This window comes from Mirounga leonina, unplaced genomic scaffold (genome assembly GCF_011800145.1).
Source record: "Mirounga leonina isolate KUSES-001 unplaced genomic scaffold, KU_Mleo_1.0 Mir_168, whole genome shotgun sequence".
NCBI classification, from domain to species: domain Eukaryota; kingdom Metazoa; phylum Chordata; class Mammalia; order Carnivora; family Phocidae; genus Mirounga; species Mirounga leonina.
The window spans coordinates 36,429,278-36,455,762 of NW_023270426.1; the positions used below are offsets into that span (position 1 = coordinate 36,429,278).

General features: G+C 38.5%; 1 protein-coding gene across 1 annotated transcript in view; it reads left to right on the forward strand.

Moving 5' to 3' along the window:
* NDUFAF2 (NADH:ubiquinone oxidoreductase complex assembly factor 2) overlaps positions 1-26,485 on the forward strand; it is a 148,252-nt gene that overhangs the window by 102,303 nt on the left and 19,464 nt on the right. The window contains exon 3 of the mRNA XM_035014492.1: positions 1,376-1,416. Within this exon, the coding sequence (XP_034870383.1) occupies positions 1,376-1,416 (41 nt within the window). The remainder of the gene's footprint in view (positions 1-1,375; positions 1,417-26,485) is intronic.

Below are 26,485 nucleotides of genomic sequence, written 5' to 3' on the forward strand. Positions count from 1 at the left end.
AGCTCAGGTTTTAGAGCCAGTCAAACAAGGGGTTGATTCCCAGGCTGTTACTAATTATATGAATTTAGGCAGATTGCTTAATCTTTCTGAACCTCTGTAAAATGGGGTCACTAATCCTTATTTTCCTGCATGTAATTACAGTTATGACCTATTCCTCTTCTAGTTTTATGTTCTTTGCTTGTTGCTTAGTGAAATTTGAGAGACTGCCTAGTAGAACATGGATAGCTTTTGGAGCTAGAGACAGGGTCAAATCTGGACTCAGATGCCACCATTACCACCTAATGTATAAATTTGAGAAAGTTATTTAATTTCTCTATTAAATTAGGATATCTCACAATTTTGTAATGAAAACTAAATCAACTAAAGTGATCAAACAGTTTTCTACTTTTTAAAGACCAAATTCCTAAAGTATATTTACTCACAGTTTTCTATATATCCCCATAGGCCAAGCAGATATTATTGATCTTAGTTTTTTTATTGAGTCTGTTATAAAAAAATAGGTTTATGGAATAATAGTGATAATGATAGTATTAACTTAGACTTAATGCTTACTGTATGCCACATTCTGACCTAAGAATTTATAGATATCATTTCATATAACTTTCACAACAACTCTAAAATGTAGATACTACTATAGTCTATATTTTACAGATAGGAAATCTGACTTTTAGAAAATTAAATAGCTTCCCCCAGGTGACACAGTTAGTAAGTGATGAAGCTGGGATTTGAACCCAGAATATCTGATTCTACTCTCCTAAACGATGTACTATATGTCTTCCATGTGATTCTGATACATTTCCCTAGAGGCACCTGCCCTACTTCCTTCCTATTGCTATAAAGCATCAGGCACTCAGTTGAGTTCAGATGATTTTGAGGCCTGATTTTAGATGTGGACTGTTCCCTCCTTAATAAACTCCCTATGCTGTTGTATTTTTTTATGACACAGATCACGACCTGACATCGTATGTTTGTGTGTTTATTTTCTGTTCCCCTTCACAAGTATAAATGCTGCAGGAGAGGAGGAAATTCATGTTTACTTCCTTCTTGTATGCCCAGTGCCTAAAACAATATGTAACAGGTGCTAATAAATAATTGTTTTTGGGCGCCTGCGTGGCTCAGTTGTTAAGCGTCTGCCTTCGGCTCAGGTCATGATCCCAGGGTCCTGGGATCGAGTCCCACATCGGGCTCCCTGCTCGGCAGGAAGCCTGCTTCTCCCTCTCCCACTCCCCCTGCTTGTGTTCCTGCTCTCGCTATCTCTCTCTCTGTCAAATAAATAAATAAAAATCTTTAAAAAAAAAATAATTGTTTTATGCATGAATGAATAAAGTGTGCAAATTATCAAAAACTTACATTTAAGTATCATTTTTCTTTCTAGCTTGGATTAGAAAAACAAGAAAGACTCCACCTACAATGGAGGTAAGAATACACAATGAAAATATTCAAATAGCATGTTTTTATAATGCTGTGTTTCTCAATTAGGAGTTTATATAAAGCCTCAGAATAAATATTATGCATCTTCCCAGAGTGTTAATTTTACTCCACAGAAAACAATTTAAAATGTCTTTATAATAAAATAAATGCACAAGTTATGGAATGTAACATGAAATTCATGTGAATTTTTAAATGAAATAAGAAAAATGCAATACAAAACAAAAATACATTTTAGAAAGTTTAGACTTAGAGCAGTTTGCATCAGGACATTTCGCCTGGTTCCTGGGAGCTATTTTCTGATATGGGTGCTTGGTGGAAAAGTCTGAGAAACACTGAATCTCATGGTCCTGTCCAAATCATGCTCTGCTTATTATGCCCTTAACTTTATAGCAAATGTAAACTTTTATAATTTTGTACACATTTAACTCTATCAAGTATCTTAAGAAACTTTAAAATATACAATTAGCATGTAACACGAAACAGATTAATAGTTGAATTTTTATTTTAAACTTTAAAAACATAGTTTTGATAGTATGCAGAATAAAAAGTATAGCAATGCTATGATGTACATATTTTTAAAACATTTCATAATTTTTATTTTAAAACAATAACATAAAGTGTTCTAAAAATACTTCATAAATGTATTTCATAAGAGGAGAATTCCCAAATTCATTAGTGTACTACCTGTTCCTTTTCTTCTATTTAGGACTTCCTTTCTGTTTTCTCTCCCCTCTCCCATCACTACTACAACCCTGATAACAAGAGAAATGGGCTCCAACACTCAGGCCCCACTTGTTGAGAGGTAGAATTCATGATGACCCATAAATTGACATACTTATGCTCCATTTCTCCTGTACTAGCCCAACAATGTTTGTCAGGCCAGAGTCTGAATGAGTGCATCTCTAAACCCATTTCTAGCTTTGTATGTTGTTTCCACTATGGCCCTGCCCTACTCTTGTCAAATCCTTCTAATATCAGTGAATCTTGGAATAAAAAGGAAGAAAAGTCATTGTGATCCAAGATTCAGAGGCATCCCCAGTGGTTTACAATGGTAGGAATCATCGAGGAGCCCTCCTGAGAACCCTTCTCTTAACCATAGTAAGAGCTCCTGTTCTCAGAACTAAAGATGTTTCTTCTATCCTTAGAACTTTAAAAGCCTTCTTCAATGGAAACGTTGATACACAAAGTGATTAGATGGAGAAAACTGCAACAATTAGGCCTAAGACACCACCCTGTAAATTTCAGGTTTTTCACACAAGCTCCAATTAGAACAATAAGACCAAGCTATTCCATCCATGGTGCTCACATTCTTGAATATATGAAAAGGAGCCTTCCCTTGCCTCTTTTCTAAAGTTCTATCAATCTCATCCTTCTTTATGCTCTTCTGTACCTTCCCAACACACACACACACCCTTTTCCTCCCTCCTGATCTTTTCTTTTCCATCGTGTTTCAGGAATTTCTCTTTCTTTGTTAGCAAATTACCCTTCACCTTTAATATTTTCTTAGGAACTTTCTCTACCACAAAGCCGCAACTGAAATCTGCCTGTGTCTGAAAGATAGTGAGCCTCTTCATGCTCATTTTACCACAACCCACAGAAAGAAAGTGGGTTCAACTGCCCCTTTCTTTCCCTAGTCACTTCCAAAAATATTCTTAAATTTTATGGGGCCAGGGGAGAGTAGTAACTCGGCAATCTAAGTATATTTTTCTCCACCTGTTTATAATTTTTGTCTCTGCCAACTTCCAGGCCACTCCCCACACTGATGGTGGAGATGAGAACCAAACTTATAGACTTCTCCTTCAGTGCTTCCCGAGTCTTAGCTGTTCCGTTTTGTTTGTTTGTTTTTACTTCATCCATACTAATATCCCTACCTCAATTGAACAACCGCTTCCATAGCCACAACTTGGTTCTTATCACCAAACACCATTCTACCACTAAAACTTGTAAATTCTTAAATTCCAGATTCTGTATGTGTCATATTAAGAGAATAAAACCTATATTTAATGTAAAATAAGACAAGTATACAGAAAACCACAAGAATTAAATGTACAGCTTAATGGGTTATTATAAGGTGAATTCCACACAGGTCAGAAACAGAACTTTGTCAGCTACTCCAGAATCATATGCCCTGTCTCAGTACAACCTCCCCCAAAAGAAACCCTGAACTTGACTTTTACAATAATCATTTTCTCACAGTTTTAACTAATTTGACCACCCAGATGTACATTTTAGTTTAGAGTTGTCCATTTTGTAAAAACTTCACATTTGATTTAAATATCTGTCATTCTTTGTGGTTCTCCTCCATCCCTTTTATTTTCTTCTAAATTTGTCTGTTGAAAAACCTAGCCCATTTGACCTGTAGAGCTTGCCACAGTTTAGATTTTTTCGATCTTATGTTCTTCATGTAGTTCAACACGTTACTCTGTCTTCTGTCTTTCAATTTAGCAGCTGGATCCAGAGGCTGGATACTCATGTTTTGAACTTTTTGTAAAGATTGTAGAAAATTTTGACAAGACTATGGGAGAGCACATCTGGTTGTCCCTCTTTTTGTGATCTTCACAGTTGCTTTTGCTTAATGCCTATATCAATTCATTGGAAACAACCTCCTTATCTTGCATGCCTGTTAAAACTAGTTAGTTTTCAAGATGTTACCAATCATTCAAGCTCTCTACTTTTTTTCAAGTCTCTTAGTGAACTCCCACCCCAAAGAGCCTTTTTTCCCTTTCACCTTTACACTATGGTTAAAGGCTAGCCAGTAATGCTTAAAATGTCATTTACAGTAGCATCAGAACATAAAACAGCCTGATATAAATTAAGCAAAATATATGCAAGACATGTACACTTAAAACTACAGAATGCTGGTGAGAGAAATTGAAGAAGACCTAAATTAATGGAGAGAAATATCTGTTCGTGGATAGGAATATTTAATATTGCTGAGATGTTAATTCTTCCAAATTGATCTGCAGCAGCAAGTCTTACACTTTATCATGCATCAGAATCACCAGGAAGGCTTGTTAAAACACAGATTGCAGGGTCCCAGCCCTAGAGTTTTTGATCCACTAGGTCAAGGGGAAGGCCTGAATATTTTCATTTATAACAAGTTCCTTGGTGATGCTGATGCTACTGATCCATACTTTGTGAACCACTGATGTAGAGAGTCAGTCAAATAAAAATCCAATTAAAATCCCATCAGACTTGTCAAAATCAAAATGTATATGAATTCTAAAATGTATTTGAAAATGCAAAGGCCCTAAAGTATCTGAAAGCAATCATGAAAAAGGAGACAAAAATTAGAGGACATATACTGTCTGGCATTAAGATTTACTCTATAGTAATTACATAGTAATCAAGACAGTGTGGTACTGGCATTGGCATATATAAATAAGTGAATGGAAAAGAATAGAGGATCCAGAAGTAGACACTATACAGCCAATGGGCTTTTGACAGTAGCACCGAAGGAACACAATTACAATTGGAAAGTCTTTTTAACAAAAGATGCTAGAATAACTTAATATCCATGTGGGAAAAAAATAAACCTTGATCCCTACCTGACATCATGTACCAGTACTAATGCAAGATGGAGCAGAGACTAAACATAAAGGCTAAAACTTATAATGCTTCTAGAAGAAAACATAGTGGAGTATCTTCACAACTTTGAGGTAGGCAGGACATCGAAAGCACTATCCAGAAGGGAGAAACATTGATGAATTAAACTTAATCAAAATTAAAAACTAAGCTTATCCAAAGAGAACATTAGGAAAGCAATAAACTAGGAGAAAATAATCACAATCCATGTATTTGACAAAGGACTCGTATCCACACTAAATAAAGAACACCTCAACTCAATGATTTAAAAGAAAAAAAGACAAAACTAATAAAAATGGGATAAAAACCTTGAACAGTCACTTCATAAGATACAAGAATGATCACTCAGCATGTGAAAAGATACTCACCATCTCTAGTTATCAGGGAAACCACAATGAGATGCCACTGTACTGCACACCCATGAAAAGAGTGAAAATTCAAGAGATTAACAACAGCTATAACTAAAGCAACCATAACTTTCACGCAGTGCTGGTTGTTGTGAAAGTAATACAACCATTTTCAAAAACTGACTCTTTGTTATAAAATCAAACACACACCTAACCTATGACCCCACATTTTTTCTCCTGGCCTCTTTGAAGGCATGAAGGAATAGATTTTTAGGCACACTTCTTGGGAAGCTCTAGCCAAAAGAAGGTTTCATTGCTTGGCAGACCATGCAAGGCCTCCTGATATGTGCCCAGCCCAGTTTTCTTACTTTCCTCCTTACACTGGGTACACCCACTGTCCTCTCCGAGGAACTTCTTACGGTCTCTCAGGTTTACTCTCTTTCCCCTCTCTCATCAGCTGGCACACTTCTGCTCATGCTTAATTCCCTTTAAAATTCTTTGATGCTTTCCTCAACTTTTTATCTCATAGAGTTAATCACTCCTTTCTGGATATAACTATATGCCTTGTACAGCTGTATAGCCCTTTGAGTTCAGTATTCCCACTCTTTGTTTTGTTCATTTGTCTTTCTGACTATATTGTAAAGCTGTATGGCACAAGGATTATGTCTCATTCATTTGTAGGTCACAGACACCTAACACAGAGCCTGATTCATTATTAGATAGGCTTTTGTCAACAGAATTGGAAATCTCAGTGGCATGTCAGTATATTACATGGTTTCCATGACAGAGTTTGAATTCCTGACAGCCAATTATAAAATGACCCTGTTAAACTGAACATATTTTGAAGGTGAGCATTGCCTGTCCTGCTGTCCTAGAAATCCACATTTTGCTGCAGGTTGCCAATGTAGTACAGCACCTGTTCATCAGTGTGGTACCAGTTGAATTAACATGTCACAAAATTAATGAGGTAGACTTTTCCTAACAGTGACTCTATTCCATTAGAAATCACATATAGCAAATATTTTTAAATATTGCTTCTCCTTTCAGACTGACAAAACAGTAGGAAACAAAATAAAGTTTTCCATTTTAAAAAGTAAATAGATGTATTGCCAAGTATTGACAAAATACATGACTCAGGAAGAGGTTTACAGACAGTAGAAGAAAGCTGTAATAATGGACCTCACCTGCTTCATTTTTAATACATATGCTCCATGAAAAAGGAAGAGGAAATTCTATAAACCAGTAGAAAATGGAGTTGGAGATGGTGATGCTGTAGTCAAACAAAAGGTTGGGGTAGCGTAGGATAATACTTCACAGTAACTTGTTTACTTGACTGTGTTCTAAGATCTGAGCTGAAAGCTCCAAACTCATTTTTGTCCATGTCCAAGGTGATTTGGCTCTAAAAGATATCACAATTCCTAAAAGACATGTGAGTTTGAAATAGTAGCCAGAATTTCAGTATATTAATTTACAATAGTAATTCAGTTGGCACAGGAGAAAAACAGTAGGTTACCTGGTGAGTATGTCTTTAGGATATGGGGCGTTAAGTAAAATAAATGTTTAATTGCATCAGGCCTAAAATTGCCTATTGTGTGCATCTCAAAATAGGGATAATCTGACCCATAGGAATGGAAATATTTAGATAGAATTGGCCACAGTTACCAACATCTGTCTCTATCCTAGGAATAACCTTATGATTTGGAATAGGAAAAATTGCTACATGCTGGTTGAGGCTTTCAGGGACACACTGTATGGATTGCCAGTGTTTGCCTCTGTGATTGTCTTTTTTTCTTTGCTTCCCCGTTCTGACTGACATATTATTGATTTGGCTCTTACAGTGGTTATATTATGATCAAATGTTGCTGGCCCTGCAGCTATATTCTTTCATTTATTCTTTTCACATCTCTGCTCTGGCCTATATTGTGTTGATCTTACAGTTTAACTTTCAGCAAGGAATCTTATTTCTGAAATCTTGAGGTCCATTTTACCATTGTCTCCAAGTAACTGACACTTACTGATTGAGTTCTCAGTGCCCAGTATTATTGTGTTCGTTTTATAAGTTACAGAATTGAAATGTCTTAAAATGGACATTTTTGCATATGTAACCTCACTTTCCTGATACCTTAAATTGCAAAGATAGAGTGTAGGTTCTTGTGGAAAAACAGACCCGTACTTCAAACCTCACACTATCATTTCTGGTTATACAGTGGAAATGGGTGAGAAAATTGCAGCATGCTTGTATGCTGGGTTACAACATCATTCATTAAAGGGCGCCTGGGTGGCTCAGTTGGTTAAACGACTGCCTTCAGCTCAGGTCATGATCCCAGGGTCCTGGGATCGAGTCCCGCATCGGGCTCCCTGCTCTGCGGGAAGCCTGCTTCTCCCTCTTCCACTCCCCCTGCTTGTGTTCCCTCTCTCGCTGTGTCTCTCTCTGTCAAATAAATAAATAAAATCTTTAAAAAAACAAAAACAAAAACATCATTCATTAAAGATGAATGACCTAGAGCTGGGTGTATCAGTGGGGCTAAATCTCAGAAACATGATGTCAAGCAAAAAGAGAAGTTACAGAAGATTTCATACAGTAGGATACCATTTCTATAAAGTTTGAAAGCAAGGAAAGATTAACGGACCTTCAAGCAAAATTAGCAAGTTAAGCTATGAATTTACTTTATCTTTTCAAGCCTAATGAAAACAACAGCAAAGGGATTTATTTTAAAAAGCATAAACCTACAAGGTCAAAGAAATTGAAGAGGAAAAAACAGCAACATTGTTTTGGAAGCTGGAAAGCAGATGAACAGGTGGTAACAAATTTAGGAAAATTGAGAATGTCTTCTAATCTGGCAGAGAAAAAAGCCCCGAAGCAACCCCGTTTACATCACAGAACCCCCGAATGCTCAGTAATTGGCAGTGCCAGGAAATCCTAAAAGTGGAGTTGAGGCTGGTGCTAAAAACAATAACCCGGTTGAAAATCTGTTTAAGAAGCAATTAGATGCTAACCAATAAATTGTAGGCAAAATGGTAGAATTGCAAAAAATCACCATTTTTCAGTGATCATTGTAATAGCTTACTCAGGAAAAATCATTAGTGTGTACTAAAGCCATTGGGACAGATTTTGTTGGGAAACAGGATATTTACGTGAGCTCAAGTTACCTCCTTACAGAATACTTACTAATTACAAAGGGGGAAAAAAGGTACGTTTATAGTAGATAAATCTAGTGGATACCACCTTAACCAAGTGGTCAAAAGTTGTACCAAGTAGAACAACTTGACATCATTGTGTGCCCCTTGTGTAATGCACTGAGAATCAGACAATACTTACGTTGTATTTCTTAAAATGCATGATCTTTATCTAATCATGAGGAAAGAACTGGAAAACCTAAATTGGAACACATTTCAGGTCATGTCAGTGTTATGAACAACAAAGAAAGACTAATCAACATGGCAACTAAATGTAATTTGTGACCCTGGATTAGGGGGGCGAACTTAGCTATAAATAAGGACAGTATTGGGGTAATTAGTAGAGTTTGAACATGAACCATATATTAAATAATAGTACGATCTCAGGGTTAAGTCTCCTGAAGAAAAAAGAAGGATGCTGTTAAATTCTCTTTGTGAAAGTTTGAAAACCCAGCAACTTCTCTACCCAACTGAGAACTGGGAGTTTATATATGGAAAAGGAAAAACAATATCCAGACAAATTTGAGGGAAGAGGTACCAATCTGAAAATAGGAGTGATTGAATGAACATATACTTACTGAACTTAACAAGTGAGGTTGAATTATAGATAGTATAATTCCAATACCTGGAAAATACACAGAATTTACTTATTATTTCTAAGGAAAACAAAGCTTAGGTAGGAAAAAGAAAAATAATCCTGGTATACTAGATAACTTACTTGTTATAGTGTGTATTCATAATCATATAAATATTGAATATTGATATACCACTATATTGAGAGTATTAAGCCTCAAGAAGGATGAGGTAAATCCTCATTTTCAATAGTAAGTTAATATACAGTGCTTAAATTTGAAAAATAAAGAAGTGATAACATACGAATGTTATTTAGATATTGAGGAGGGATCAGGAGCAGAGTCTCCTTTATAGCTGTCAAACATTTTCATTTTCGTGGCTCCCTTGTTTGGCCTGTGCCATAACCGGAGACATCAAGTGAAAGCATATAAAGTAGTTGTTTGGGGGGAGAGAGAACTATATTTCATAATAAGCTTTGTAGAACAATGTGGCCGCACAAATTATGTGAATATGTAATTTTGATTTAAAGAGAAGAATTTTAAAAAACAGTGCTATAGATGAGAGGTAGCGAAGTTGTTCCCCAGAGTACCAGCAAGTAACTATTTCAGGCGTTGTGAGACACAGTGTCATTGCTCGTATTTAACTCGGCCGTGGTAGTGTGAACGCAGTTACAGCAGGCAGTACGTGAACAAGCGAGTGTGGTTGTGTGCAGTGTAACTTTATTCGCAAAACAGGTGGTGGGTAGATCCTGTAACTTTATTCACAAAACAGGTGGTGGGTAGATCCTGGTTTGCCAACCCCAGCTGTTGATGAGTGCCTTTCAAATTGGGATACCTCTACAGCTGAGAACACAAAGGTTTTCAGTGGGATATGCAGGTATGGATCGCTTTAAAGACATTAATTTCCCTATTCTCTCTTTCCATATGTCGTCTTTCCTAAAAATGATCTGCCTGAGAACTCTTTCTGGTCTGCCAGTTCTCCTTTTTGACGTCTTTCATGGTCATCTGTCTCCCACTTTTCAAAAGGAAAGTTTACCCCTCGTCCATGCTAAATCTTACTCTGGTGCGTTGCCTTGGGGTTTAAAAATCTCCAGGGCACCAAACAGAGACTCGGAGACTGAATTTCTCCTGAGGGAGAGTCTCTTGAGACTAAAGCAGAGAAAGCTTCAGTAAAAATTACTGAAGGGGGAACACATTATTTCAGCCAGGTGACAAACTCGTGGCAGGGATCCATGCCTTATAGTTTCTCTGTCTACCTAGCTAGCTATCCATTTATCTCTCTTAAAATTAAAATCCACAAGTGAGAAAGTTGTCATGGGGACATATAATAATACATTTATTTGAATTTAAAAACTAAGTTAGACTTTTTCTGACAGAGAGTAAGTCACATTTGGCTGATTGGGTTTGACAATGAGGACTGGCTTTGCCAATGAGGTTATATGGTTATATTTTCCACATTGAATAAGTTAAACTGCAGCTCCAAGGCTTTGGCAAAAAACGTACTTAGAGAATGCATCCAATATGCAATAAACCGGAAAATACATCCTTTGCTATATTTAAGTGTCAGCTTAAATGTGCAAGATAGGTACATGGTTTTCAAAAGTCTTAAGAGATACGTATGCCAACAAATTTAGGAAATCACTGCTCCCATTGTTTATGGATATATAAAGGTGTAGTAAAAGTTTTAAAAACATGCATGAAAATGATAGACAAGAAATTGAGGGTAGTTATTACCTCTGGGGAAGGAGAATGTTGGGGGGAGGGGTCACAGTGTTTTATTGGTCATATCTGTAGTATTTTATTTTTTAAGCTGGATCATGGTCATATCTGTAGTGTTTTATCTGTGGTGTTTTATTTCTTAAGTTGGTTATAGCTGCAGTATTTTGTTTCTTAAGCTGGATGGTGGGCACATGGGTGTATATAATATTATTAACTATATTTATACACTTGAAATATCTTATTAAAAAAGAATACAATGAAACCTTGTAATCCTATATTTTAAGAGAACATGTTGGGTCCCTGATACAAAAATAAGATATTTAGAATAAACTGAAAACTGGAATGCTTGAAATTCTAAAATACTAAAAGCACATAAGGAGTTATCATAGCAGTATGCATAAGAAACCATCAGTGTGTTGGGGCGCCTTGGGTGGCTCAGTCAGTTAAGCTTCTGCCTTCGGCTCAGATCATAAGCTTCTGCCTTGGGCTCAGATCATGATCCTGGGGTCCTGGGATCAAGCCCCTCATCTAGCTCCCTGCTCAGTGGGGAGTCTGCTTCTTCCTTTCCGTCTGCCCTTCCCCCCTCTTCCTGTACTATTTCTCTTACTCCCTCTCTCTCAAATAAATAAATTAAATCTTTAAAAAGAAACCAATCAGTGTGGCTTAGTTTTTGGAATTCCTTGTTAAAACCCTAATGCTTATATATTTCTATTATTCATTCAGTTACTTACTAAGCACCTGGTATGTGCTTAATAGCTACCATAATTTCCTTGTAGACCTCTTTTGTAGTACCAATCTGTCCTAGATACCATAACTCTGTTAAATTATGTTTAGATTTTGGTTTTAGTATCTTTTTTTTCCCTCTGAGAAAGCGAATTCGTCTGATTAATCTTTAAGATTGCAAGGGAAAAATATTCACATATTGCCTTCAGGAATTAGATCTTATTGCAAGTTTACACAAGAGCATTATGTCTTCAGTTGTGCAGTCATTCCAGGATCTTTGGTTTCCAAGACTAGAAAGGATATATCCTTGAGCTTGATCAGCATCCCATTCTTTAGTCACCTACTAGCATTTCTTCCTCCCTGAAGATGATGTGTCTGGATGGGTTTACCACCATTCACAATGAAAAGTTCCTGTTGAGTGGGAGTTATGCCAGTCATTTGACCTCCCTCATGCCTACCGCATTTGTGCCTGTATTTGACCAGGCAAAGTGGCAGTCTTCTCCCCATTCAGGAGCACCTGAAGCTCTGCAGTTTATCCCTGCCAGTATAATTATTGGGTACTTCTGTGACTCTGGCGTGGCCAGAGTTATGATTTTACTTGTTTTTTTCCCTTTGTTTGATTAAAAAATTAGTGTAACAATTTTAAAAACAGATGGTAAATTACCCCAAATCCTATGGCTGGTTGCACAACTCAACTTTAACAAGTTATTCATATATTGGTACATTATTGTAATTTGGGCATACTTTTATTATTTTGTATTCTGATGTTTTCATTTAACTATCAAAAGAATAAAGCCAGTGCTTGAAACACAAGAGCGTAACACTTAGAGATGCCTTTTCTATATACCTTTTTTGATATTGACCTCTAGCTTTGTAAAAGCTGAGATGATATAAATTTGCCATGTTCTTCTAGAAAAATGTGGGAGGATATGAAAGTGAATCACTTGAGCATTTTGAGCTCCTTGGAGTCCATACTCAAGCATAAGCTACTATATCTCCCTTACTGTAGCTATTTATTAATTGTACAAGAAATTTTTATTCTAGTTTGTGTTGTAAATCTTCCTGGTTTTCAAAATATTGATTTTAGGTAGGGCTTGCTAAAAAGTATCTCAAATTTCAAGCATCCCACCTTTCTCATTCTGAAAGGATTGCTTCTTATATGCCTCTGTACAAAGCTGAGGTCTTGAGTTTCAGCTTAGTTTATCCTTAGCACATTTTTTTTCTTCTATTTTGCTCTTTTATCTGACTTCTAAGGAGCGGAACAAAAAAAGTTTTTTTTAAAGATGTATATAAATAAAGTGCTATTATTTATTATTTTTAGATATGCTTACGCTCAGTTTCTTCTGAGATTCATCATAACTTACTAGGTGCATATTAAAAATTATACAGAATTAGTTCTGAATAGTTAACCTTCTGAGACATATCATCAGTCACTAAAACATGTCCCATTTAAAACTGGGCTTACATCCAGAGTGAAAAAGGTTAAGGGAGTTAAAATGAGGTCAGGGTTTTGTTTTTGTTTTTGTTTTTGTTTTTTAATCCACACTCTTTCTCAGTTATCTTACCAAAACAATTTCTTGTGATTTTTCTCTTAATTCTTCCATGCTGGAGAAGTAATGATTTTTTTCACAATCTAAATTTAAAAAAAAAATTGCTACTGATCACTTTTATCAGATGTTACTTGTTTTCTTTAAATGGGGGTAATAATGGTGCTTAGGAAGATTGTATGGGTGATGTACCCTCTAGGATACCAAGCCACAGTTGACTGTCACAGTTAGGTATGCCAGATTTTATTCTCAAATATTTATTATGACAGTGATAAAATACTACACTAATTTGCTATGTGTATGTTGTTCCTATGGTGATAGGAAATTAGGCATTTTATATAATTTTTCTGATATACATATGTTCATTGTGTTTTATGTATTCAAATATACTTAATTTCCTTCTCAAATACCACATTCTGTTGCCACTGTGATGCATTTTTTTTTACCAGTATTCTAAATTTTTTTTTTTTTTAAGATTTTATTTATTTGACAGAGAGAAACACAGCGAAAGAGGGAACACAAGCAGGGGGAGTGGGAGAGGGAGAAGCAGGCTTCCCGCCGAGCAGGGAGCCCGATGTGGGACTCGATCCCAGGACCCTGGGATCATGACCTGAGCCGAAGGCAGACGCTTAACGACTGAGCCACCCAGGCGCCCCTTTACCAGTATTCTAAAACATGAGCAAATGAATGTGTCATCTAGGGCAGGGTTTTTCAATTTATGTGCTACATTAGAGGGCTGTGAAATCAATTTAGTGAGTTATAAGTATTTTTGCTTTTTAATAAAGTAGAAAAAAATATGGGATAGGAAATACCAGCATATAAAACCTTACTAACGGTGAGTATTGTTTTCTGAAATTCTTGTTTCACATACATATATGCATATGTTTGTGTGTCAGTTGTAATGTAAAATGTATTTCTTACTGCAGTGGTTAATTTTTTTTTTAAGATTATTTATTTATTGGGGCGCCTGGGTGGCTCAGTCGTTAAGTGTCTGCCTTCAGCTCAGGTCATGATCCCGGAGTCCTGGGATCGAGCCCCGCATCGGGCTCCCTGCTCGGCGGAAAGCCTGCTTCTCCCTCTCCCACTCCCCCTGCTTGTGTTCCTTCTCTCACTGTGTCTCTCTCTATCAAATAAATAAAATCTTAAAAAAAAAAAAAAGATTATTTATTTATTTATTTATTTATTTATTTATTTATTTATTTTTGCGAGAGAGCGCGCGCATGTGGGCGCGCGCGAATGCACACACGCGAGCACAAGCTCGGGGGGGAGGGGCAGAGGGAGAAGCAGACTCTCCGCTCAGCAGGGAGCCTGATGGGGGGACTCAGTCCCAGGACCCTGGGATCATGACCTGAGTCGAAGGCAGACGCTTAACCAACTGAGTCACCCAGGTGCCTGCGATGGCTAATTTTTATGTGTCAAGTTGACTAGGCCATAGCATCCAGATATTTGGTCAACCACTAGTCTAGATTTTGCTGTGAAGGAATTTTTTTTAGCTGATATGAACATTCAACAATAGATTTTGAATAAAGCAGATTATCCTCCATAATGTGGCTGGGCCTCATCCAGTCTTAGTTGAGAAGAAAGACTGACATCCTCTGAGGAAGAGTGGATTCTGCCTGTAGATTCCTTTTGGACTCAGGCAACATCACCTCTTCCCTGGGTCTCCAGACTGCCAGGCTACCAGGAAGATTTGGACTTCCTAACCTCCACAATTATGTGAGTCAATTCCTTAAAATTAATCAATTCCCAGGGCGCCTGGGTGGCTCAGTTGTTAAGCATCTGCCTTCGGCTGGGGTCATGATCCCAGAATCCTGGGATCGAGCCCCAAGTTGGGCTTCCTGCTCAGCGGGAAGCCTGCTTCTTCCTCTCCCACTCCCCCCAACCCCCGCTTGTGTTCCCTCTCTCGCTCTCTCGCTGTCTGTCGAATAAATCTTAAAAAAAAAAATTAATTCGCCCATATATATACATATATTCATACACATACTATATATGCATATAAATATATATATACACACACACATTCATACACATCTTATTGGTTCTGTTTCTTTTGAGAACCCTGATATACTTACTTAAAGGTCATAGTACAAAAAGTTGAAAATTACTAATCTTGAGAGTAGTTTTTTAACCTAGTGACTGGTATATGTAAAATGCTTGGCCCTAGCTCAAGATAGGCATTAGATAAGTGATAGCTGCTATTATTTTATTATTTCTGCTTGTTATTATTTAAAGTCCAGGAGAATCCTAATTTGATGTGAAGTTATGTTGAGATATTTCTAAGTTCTATACTCATTTAAACTATCTTTTTAAAGAGATTAATCTGCATTTGAGAATAACGTTGTGGTATTTTGAATGTTTGCTTTATAGAAATTATTGTCAAATTTTCTGCTTTGTTTCCTTCTCCCCATTTGTATGGCCTAAGAGCTGCCTGCGTTTTTTCCACCATAATATTCAGAGCAGTTTAATATTTTTGAATTTGTGAAAACATACTCTTTCTTTACATGTAGTTCAAGGTGATTTAAATTCTTTTTTTTTTTTTTAAGATTTTATTTATTTATTTGACAGAGAGAGAGAGACACAGCGAGAGAGGGAACACAAGCAGGGGGAGTGGGAGAGGGAGAAGCAGGCTCTCCACCGAGCAGGGAGCCCGATGTGAGGCTCAATCCCAGGACTCTGGGATCATGACCTGAGCCGAAGGCAGCTGCTTAACCGACTGGGCCACCCAGGTGCCCCAAGGTGATTTAAATTCTTAATCTCAATGTAAGGGACAGACATAAAAGAACCCAGTATCACCTGCCCTCCCTCACATCCTCTTGTCCTACTTTACTCCAGCCTAGCTGCAGCTACCATCTATCATACGTATCACGTTACTGTAGCTCTGCTGAGTAGCTTTAGCTTTCTGCTTTGACACTGTAGCATGAGATACCTGTGGGTAATAAACCTGGAAATGTGTGAGGATTACCACACCAGGTGACCCTTGATCCATGGGGGATAGGAGCTAATGGATAAATGCTCCCTTTCTGCCCCATAGGCAGACAGGTCAAGCACATTGAGACAGTTCGGGCACATTCAACATGACTCCTCAAAAGGTTCCAGCAGGAATTGGGTCCCAGAGTCCAGAGCACTGACCAGATCCAAAGCATACCTCTGGTTTGGCTTTCCTTCCCTATTTCACTCTCTCTAGGATCTTACTCCTCTTCTCGGGGATCACTTGTTCAGCATTGGATTTATTGAAACCAAAATTGTTGTCTGTAGTAGACAAAATTGAGCCCAAAATTGAAATGGTCAGTACCTAGTAATTAAATTCATCAGGCCAACTGACTTTGTAACATGAGTGCACATTGGTCCTGTTGGCACAAAATAATGTGTTCCTTAGAAATATTGAAGAGAAAGAGTGTGTGTAGGTCTATCAGATATACTTGAAAATTTTGTGACCAAAATCATCTTAATGGGATAAAATTCTGGGCTGTCATTCAGTACTTGCCCAGATACTTGAGAGACCCTGAGATTAATTTTTCAAGAACAGCTGACTTGGCCTATACGCATTATTGAAACTTAACTCATACAGGAGTCCAGTGATTTGGTTTCCTAGTAAGAATCCTGATTGTACTTTTCTAGCTTGATTGTGGAGTGACTATCTTACTGCTGCCCATCAGGGATTAGAAGCAGGCATCTCCTTTCCACATGGAACACTGCTAACAAACTGACCTACAGAAGTATTCCTTAGATTATCTTAGATTTGAACCTTTCAAAAGTATGGCTGAAGGAAATTATGTCTAAAGATCTTTTTTTTTTTTTTTTTTTGTCTAAAGATCTTCTAGGATAGAACTACCTAGCTGGTGAGCCAGAGCTGTATAGAGATAGTCCCACAGTATTGATGCTCTTAGTCCTCCACTGGACATTTGCTTCCTGTTGTGAAAAATTGGGGGAAGAATTGCCTAAGGCCGCACTGTGCAATAGAAATATGTTAGCCACATATTTAATTTTAAATATTCCAAAAGCCCGTTAGAAAAAGTAAAAATAGGTGAAATTAATTTTAATAATGTATTTTATTTAACCAAGTATATCAAAATATTATCATTTCATCTCATTATTGACATATTTTATGTTTTTAATACTAATCTTTGAAATCCAGTGTTTATTTTACACTTACAGCATATCTTTTTTTAAAAAAGATTTATTTATTTATTTGAGAGAGAGAACGCCCGCACACGATGGGGGGAAGGGGCACAGAGAGAGGGAGACAAGCAGACTCCCTGCTGAGTGGGGGGGCACCCCCCCCCCGCCAACATGGGGCTCAATCCCAGGACCTGAGATCATGACCTAAGCCAAAACCAAGAGTCAGGTGCTCAACTAAGTCACCCAGGCACCCTGCCTTAGAGCATATCTTAATTCAGACTAGCTGCATTTCAGGTTGTCAAAGCTGCATGTGGCCGGTGTTCACCATTGAACAGTGAAGATCTAAGGGATATACTAGCCACCTCCTGTATCAAGTGAGATCATCAGACATATAGCTCCTCCCTCATTAAGTTCTAGCTTTTCTGTTTTGGGCCTTTGAGCGAGTGAAAAGGCTGGAAGATAATCACTTCTGAATCTGTTTGAAAGTGATTATTGAAGATGTTGGTTATTTTGCTGTTTATCTCTTATTTAAGAATTTCTCAAAACCAAATTCTTCATGGAATTATCTACCAGAAAAAAGTTTTTTTTCTCTCTAAAAGAATAAATATGTTTCCTTTTATTAAGTAAAAAGAGTTATATAATTTGTTTAGCTTTTTGCCCAGGCTATTAGGAAGTTGAGACTAAAAGGTACTGTTAAATCCCAGAAACTATATTAACACTTGTAGTTACCATGTATCGTTCCTCCTTTTCCCCATGGTTTGACTTTTTAAACAATTTTCTTTTACTTCTACTTTTTTTTTTTTTTTTTTACACTTCTTAACAGCTTTCTTTTACTCCTTAAAAAACTGGATCCCTAGATTCATTGACTAAGTGAATACACTCTGGCTAGGGAAAGAAATGTATGCATTTACTCTGTTAAATGTGCTAATCTGTGGTACATTTCCGATGGGCAGATGTGCATATTTCAGTACTGGGGTGGCATAGTTGCAATGGACTTGACTTTACTGCAAAAGTAGGGAACTGTGGAGCCTAGCGATTCCTCACAGAAAAAGGCATGAGGCATTTCTTTGTTGAAGTGATGAGAGAGAGGGAGGGAAGGGAAGAACGAAGGCGGATAGATGCAGATGTAATTAAGAGATGTATTTATTTCAGAGAGTTGGCTTACGTGATTGTAGGAGCTGGCAAGTCAGATATTTGCAAGGCAGGCAAGCAGGTTGAAAATTCTTGAGCAAGAGCTGAGCCTGCAGATTTGAGACAGAATTTCTTCTTCCTCACGGGACTCTCAGTTTTGCTTTTAAGGCCTTTCAAGTGACTACTTAAGAGTCACCCAAATTATGAAGGATAGCTCCTTTACTTAGAATCAACGGATCATAGATGTTGACTGCTTTTACAAAATACCTTTGCAGTAACACCTAGGTTAGTGTTTAATTGAATAACTGGGTACTGTGGCCTAGCCAAGTTGACACATAAAACTAATCATCACAGATGATAGTTAGTGCTTATATTTTGATAATTAGTTTTTAGTTATATTTTTTGTTGTAAAATCCATTGGGTTTTTACCTGAAGCTAATGTAACATTGTGTGTCAGCTACACTCGGGTAAAAAAAAAAAAAAAATTTAAAGAAAGATGTCTTTTAAAATAAATTTATCTAAGTAAGAAACTTAAAAAAAAAAAATCCACTGGGTTTTGAATCCTCTGGAATTTTGATCTTCAAATTGCTTGCCAGGAAAGTATGAATATGACCCAGTGAAAAAAATTCTACTCACAAGAATATGATTAACCTTTTAGGTACTAGTATTTGGGCCATGATAATTTGAATCAGTCTTTTATTGGTTTTTTTTTCTAGTTATTGGATATTTTACAATATGGAATTTCCTTGAACAAGAAACAACACATTAATCAGTGTTTTATTTGTACCTCTGGGTTTTTTTGTTTTTGTTTTTAATTTTATTATGTTATGTTAGTCACCATACAACACAACATTAGTTTTTGATGTGGTGATCCACGATCCATTGTTTTCATATAACACCCAGTGCTCCATGCAGTACGTGCCCTCCTTATACCCATCACCGGGCTAACCCATCCCCCCTCCCCTCTAAAACCCTGTTTGTTTCTCAGAGTCCATAGTCTCTCATGGTTCATCTCTCCCTCCAATTCCCCCCCCCCATTTTTCCCTTCCTTCTAATGTCCTCCATGCTATTCATTATGTTCCACAAATAAGTGAAACCATATGATAATTGACTTTCTCTGCTTGACTTATTTCACTTAGCATAATCTCCTCCAGTCCCATCCATGTTGATGTAAAAGTTGGGTATTCATCCTTTCTGATGGCTGAGTAATATTCCATTGTATATATGGACCACATCTTCTTTATCCATTCATCTGTTGAAGGGCATCTCAGCTCTTTCCACAGTTTGGCTATTGCGGACATAGCTGCTATGAACATTGGGGTGCATATGGCCCTTCTTTTCACTACATCTGTGTCTTTGGGGTAAATACCCAGTAGTGCAATTGCTGGGTCATAGGGTAGCTCTATTTTTAAATTTGTGAGGAACCGCCACACTGTTTTCCAAAGTGGCTCTACCAACTTGCATTCCCACCAACAGTGTAAGAGGGTTCCCCTTTCTCCACAACGTCTCCAACATTTGTTATTTCTTGCCCTGTCCATTTTTGCCATTCTAACTGGTGTAAGATGGTATCTCAATGTGGTTTTGATTTGGATTTCCCTGATGGCTAATGATGATGAACATTTTTTCATGTGTCTGTTAGCCATTTGTATGTCTTCTTCGGAGAAGTGTCTTTTCCTATCTTCTGCCCACTTTTTGACTTGATTATGTTTTTTGGGTGTTGAGTTTGAGAAGTTCTTTATATCTTGGATACCAGCCCTTTATCTGTAGTGTCATTTGCAAATATCTTCTCCCACTCTGTGGGTTGCTTCTTTGTTTGTTGACTGTTTCCTTTGCTGTGCAGAAGCTTTTTATCTTGATGAAGTCCCAAAAGTTCATTTTTGCTTTCGTTTCATTAGCTTTTGGAGATATGTCTTGAAAGAAGTTGCTGTGGGCAATGTCAAAGAGGTTACTGCCTATGTTCTCCTCTAGGATTTTGATGGATTCCTGTCTCACATTGAGGTCTTTCATCCACTTTGAGTTTATCTTTGTGAATGATGTTAGAGAATGGTCGAGTTTCATTCTTCTGCATGTAGCTGTCCAATTTTCCCAGCACCATTTATTGAAGAGGCTGTCTTTTTTCCATTGCATGTTTTTACTTGCTTTGTCAAAGATTATTTAACCATAGAGTTGAGGGTCCATATCTGGGTTCTCTATTCTGTTCCATTGGTCTATATGTCTGTTTTTGTGCCAGTACCATGCTGTCTTGGCGATCACAGCTTTGTAATATAGCTTGAAATAGGGCAACATGATGCCCCCAGCTTTGTTTTTCTTTTTCAACATCTCGGCGATTCGGGGTCTTTTCTGATTCCATACAAATTTTAGGATTGTGGGGTGCCTGAGTGGCTCAGTCATCAGGCATCTGCCTTCGGCTTAGGTCATGATCCCAGGGTCCTGGGATCGAGCCCCGCATCGGGCTCCCTGCTCCATGGGAAGCCTGCTTCTCCCTCTCCCACTCCCCCTGCTTGTGTTCCCTCTCTCACTGTGTCTCTCTCTGTCAAATAAATGAATAAAATCTTAAAAAAAAAAAAATAGGATTGTTTGTTCCAGCACTTTGAAAAATGTCATTGGAATTTTGATCGGGATGGCATTGAAGGTATAGATTGCTCTGGGTAGCATAGACATTTTAATAATGTTTATTCTTCCAATCCATGAGCATGGAACATTTTTCCATCTTTTTCTGTCTTCTTCAATTTCTTTCATGAGTGTTTTGTAGTTCCTAGAGTATAGGTCCTTTACCTCTTTGGTTAGGTTTATTCCAAGGTATCTTACAGTTTTTGGTGCTATTTTAAATGGAATCGTTTCTCTAATTTCTCTTTCTACAGTTGTGTTGTTAGTGTATAAGAAAGCAACTGATTTCTGTGCATTGATTTTGTATCCTGCCACATTACTGAATTGCTGGATGAGTTCTAGCAGTTTTGGGGTGGAGTGTTTTGGGTTTTCCACATAAAGTATCATGTCATCTGCGAAAAGAGAGAGTTTGACTTCTTCTTTGCCAATTTGAATACCTTTTATTTCTTTTTGTTGTCTGATTGCTGTTGCTAGGACTTCTAGTACTATGTTGAACAACAGTGGCGAGAGTGGGCATCCTTGATGTGTTCCTGATCTTAAGGGAAAGGCTCTCAGCTTTTCCCCATTGAGGATGATATTCGCTGTGGGTTTTTCATAGCTGGATTTTATGAACTTGAGGAATGTTCCCTCTATCCCTGTACTCTGAAGAGTTTTAATCAGGAAAGGATGTTGTGTTTTGTCAAATGCTTTTTCTGCATCAATTGAGAGGACCATATGGTTCTTCTCCCTCCTCTTATTAGTGTGTTCTATCACATTGATTGAGCTGCGAATGTTGAACCACCCTTGCATCCCGGGGATAAATCCCACTTGGTCGTGGTGGATGATCCTTTTAATGTATTGTTGGATCCTATTAGCTAGGATTTTGTTGAGGATTTTGGAATCCATATTCATCAGGGATATTGGTCTGAAATTCCCCTTTTTGATGGGGTCTTTGCCTGATTTGGGGATTAAGGTAATGCTGGCCTCATAGAATGAGTTTGGAAGTTTTCCTTCTGTTTCTATTTTTTGAAACAGCTTCAGTAGAATAGGTATTATTTCTTCTTTGAATGTTTGGTAGAATTCCCCAGGGAATCCATCAGGCCCTGGACTCTTGTGTTTTGGGAGGTTTTTGATCACTGCTTCAATCTCCTTACTGGTTATTGGCCCATTCAGGTTGTCAATTTCTTCCTGTTTCAGTCTTGGCAGCTTATAGGTTTCCAGGAAGGCCTCCATTTCATCCAGATTGCTCAGTTTATTGGCATATAGTTGTTGATAATAATTTCTAATAAATTGTTTCTATTCCCTTGGTGTTAGTCGTGATCTCTCCCCTTTCATTCATAATTTTAATTAATTTGGGTCCTTTCTCTTTTCTTTTGGATAAGCCTGGCCAGTGGCTTATTGCTCTTATTAATTCTTTCAAAGAACCAACTTCTAGTTTCGTTGATCTGATCTACTGTGTTTCTGGTTTCTAATTCATTGATTTCTGCTCTAATTTTAATTACTTCCCTTCTAATGCGTGGCTTAGGCATCGTTTGTTGCTATTTCTCTAGTTCTTTAAGGTGTAGAGTTAGTTGGTGAATTCGGGATTTTTCTGTTTTTTTGAGTGAGGTTGGATGGCTATGTGTTTCCCCCTTAGGACCACCTTTGCAGTATCCCATAGGTTTTGGACCGATGTGTTTTCATTCTCATTGATTTCCATGAATTGTTTAAGTTCTTCTTTGATTTCCTGGTTGACCCAGACATTCTTGAGCAGAGTGGTCTTTAGCTTCCAAGTGTTTGAATTTCTGCCAGATTTTTTCTTGTGATTGAGTTCCAGTTTTAGAGCATTGTGGTCTGAGAATATGCAGGGAATAATCTCAATCTTTTGGTATCGGTTGAGACCTGACTTGTGACCCAGTATATGGTCTATTCTGGAGAAAGTTCCATGTGCGCTTGAGAAGAATGAGTAATCTGTTGTTTTAGGGTGGAATGTTCTGTAAATATCTATGAGGTCCATCTGGTCCAATGTATCATTCAAAGCTCTTGTTTCCTTGTTGATTTTCTGCTTAGATGATCTGTCCATTGCTGAGAGTGGAGTATTGAGGTCTCCTACAATTAACTTATTGTTATCAATATGACTCTTTATTTTGGTTAACAGTTGGCTTATGTAGATGGCTGCTCCCATGTTGGGGGCATAGATGTTTACAATTGTTAGATCTTCTTGTTGGATAGACCCTTTAAGAATGATATAGTGTCCTTCTGTGTCTCTTATTACAGACTTTAGTTTAAAATCTAATTTGCCTGATATAAGAATTGCTACCCCAGCTTTCTTTTGAGGTCCGCTGGCATGGAAGATGGATCTCCATCCCTTCACTTTCAGTCTGGATGTATCTTTAGGTTCAAAATGAGTCTCTTATAGACAGCATATGGATGGGTCCTGTCTTTTTATCCAATCTGCAACCCTGTGCCGTTTTATGGGAGCATTTGGGCCATTCACATTGAGAGTGATTATTGAAAGATGTGAATTAATTGTCATCATGTTGCCTGTGAAGATGTTGTTTTTCTAGATTGTCCCTGTAAATTTCTGTTGTATATCACTCTTGGGGGCTTTCTCCTTTTATAGAACCCCCCTAATATTTCTTGCAGCGCCGGCTTAGTGGTCACATATTCTTTCAGTTTCTGCCAGTCGTGGAAGCTCTGCATCTCTCCATCCATTCTAAATGAAAGCCTTGCTGGATAAAGTATTCTTGGCTGCATGTTCTTCTCATTTAGTACCCTGAATATGTCTTGCCAGGCCTTTCTGGCTTGCCACGTCTCTGTGGATAGGTCTGACGTTATTCTGATGTTCCTCCCTCTGTACGTAAGGAATCTCTTCCCCCTAACTGCCCTTAAGATGATTTCCTTGGTTCTAAGATTTGCAAGTTTTACTATTACGTGCCGGGGTGTTGGCCTGTTTTCCTTGATCTTGGGAGGGGTCCTCTCTGCCTCTAGGACTCGAATGTTTGTTTCATTCCCCAGATTAGGGAAGTTCTCAGCTACGATTTGCTCAAATACATCTTCTAGTCCTCTCTCTCTCTCCACTCCCTCCGGGATTCCAATTATTCTGACATTGGAATGCTGCATGGTGTCACTTATTTCTCTGATTCTATTTTCATGGATTCTGAGTTGTTTTTCCCTGGCCTCCTCTTTTCCCTTTTTATCTATTAAATTGTCTTCCAGGTCACTAATTTGTTCTTCTGCCTCACTTACCCTAGCTGTTAGATTATCTAGATTAGACTGGATCTCATTGATAGCATTTTTAAGTTCTGCCAGTTCAGCTTTCATTTCTGCCCTCAGAGACTCTATGTTGCCATTAATGGATTTCTCCATGCTAGCTATTGTCTTCACAATTGCTAGCCTGAATTCCATCTCCGACATCTTGGTTATACCTGCATCCATATGTAAATCTGCAGCATAAGTCATAATCTCTGAGTCTTTCCTATTTTGGGGGTTCCCCCTTCTAGTCATTCTGTTGATGGGTGGTTGAGGGAATGTATAAAGTCCAAATTATTGACCAGAACCCAAGCAAGATGCACCTGTTTTCTTGGGACCTTATGGTTACTGGCCTCTTGTTTTCCCAGCCTGTCTTCTGGGGGAGGGGCCTGCCACGCTGTTACTCAGGCAACCCTGTTTGGGCAGAGTTGCCCTGCCCCCCTGTGGCGGGGGATGGCTCAGCAGGAATCAGTTTTTGGGGCTTTTGTTTTTTGGTGGCTTTTCCTGGCGGCTTTCCGCATCTCTTCCGCGAGTCAGAGCAGAAGAGACCATTTCCAACCCTTTGCCTCAGAGCAGAAATCACAGTCTGTTCTTCAGTGAGCTCTCCAGGCCACACTCTCTCCGTTTCTGTCCCTGCTCCCTATAAACTGCAGCAGCCTGGGGTGTGCACCCCTCCACAGCGCCCCCAGTCCTGCCTCCAGGTTGGGCACGTCGCTGCCCTTTGTGCTTCTAAAACCGCCAGCCGCTCCCAGTTCGCCCGCGCACGACCCCACCGCTCTGGGTTTCTGTCCCAGGGGCTGCAATTCGCAGGCGCGACCCCGCCATGCGGGGTTTCTGCCCCGGGGGCTGCCCTAAAGTCCTTTCCCCACTGCTACCGGTCTGCGAGTCTGTTCCCATCTGCAGCACGTGAGGCTGTCACTCCCCAGCGGTGTAGGATCCCCATGGCCAGGTGCCCTCCCGCTGCTGTTTATCCTCCGATATCTGCCCGTGGAATCAGGGCTCCCCGCTTCGTACCTCCAAACCAACCGCCTGCGATATTCTGTTTGTAGAGATCCAGATTTTCTTACATCTCAGGCTGGTTTCATGGGTGCTCAGAGTGGTCTGGTAGATATCCAGCTCAATTCTGGGGACCAGTTGAAATAGGGTCCCCTACTCCTCTGCCATCTTCCCCCCCGTACCTCTGTTTTCCAAGACATCTCAATTTAAGTATGATTCTATATCATTGGGGCACCTGGGTGGCTCAGTCATTAAGCGTCCGCCTTCGGCTCAGGTCATGATCCCAGGGTCCTGGAATGGAGCCCTGCATCGGGCTCCCTGCTCCGTGGGAAGCTGGCTTCTCCCTCTCCCCCTCCCCCTGTTTGTGTTCTCTCTCTCACTGTGTCTCTCTCTGTCAAATAAATAAAATCTTTAAAAAAAAAATCTATATCTTTAATACAACTACCAATATAAGAAAAATTTTTCTGGAGTTCAGATTCTTACTGGGAAATGAAAGACTTTCAAATTTGCACATATTTTAAAATTTAAGTACATTATCTTATACTGATAAATGCTGCTGGCTAATTAACCCTTGGAGACCTTACTTCAAACAGGTTATCACAATTAGCAATGAAGGTGTAAATGTGAATCTAATTAGTCAGCCTGTTTCTCACTTAATGTCATGTCCATATGCTTTGCCTTTATAAACACATTATATGAGAATTAATTTAAAAAAGAAAATTAGGGCGCCTGGGTGGCTCAGTTGGTTGGGCAACTGCCTTCAGCTCAGGTCATGATCCTGGAGTCCCTGGATCGAGTCCCGCATCGGGCTCCCTGCTCGGCAGGGAGTCTGCTTCTCCCTCTGACCTTCCCCCCTCTCATGCTCTCTCTCTATCTCATTGTCTCTCAAATGAATAAATAAAATCTTTAAAAAATAAAAATAAAAAAGAAAATTATAGAGGCACCTGGGTGCCTCAGTTGTTTAAGCCTCTTCCTTGGGCTCAAATCATGATCCCAGAGTCCTGGGATCGAGCCCCACATCTAGTTCCCATCTAGCCCCACATCAAGCCCCACATCGGGCTCCCTGCTTCTCCCTCTGCCTGCCCCTTCCCCTGCTTGTGCTCTCTCTTTCTGTCAAATAAATAAAATCTTTAAAATAGAAATGAAAAAGAAAATTATAAAATATACCATATCTTCCTGACTCTGTTATTTTTTAAAGTAAGGAAGTCTGTGTGTGGAAAAAAAAAAGACTTGAAGGAAATGTAAATACAAATTATTTGGGTGGTGAATTGATTTTCTTCTTTATACTTTTATGTATTTTATGCATTTGCTACATAAAGGA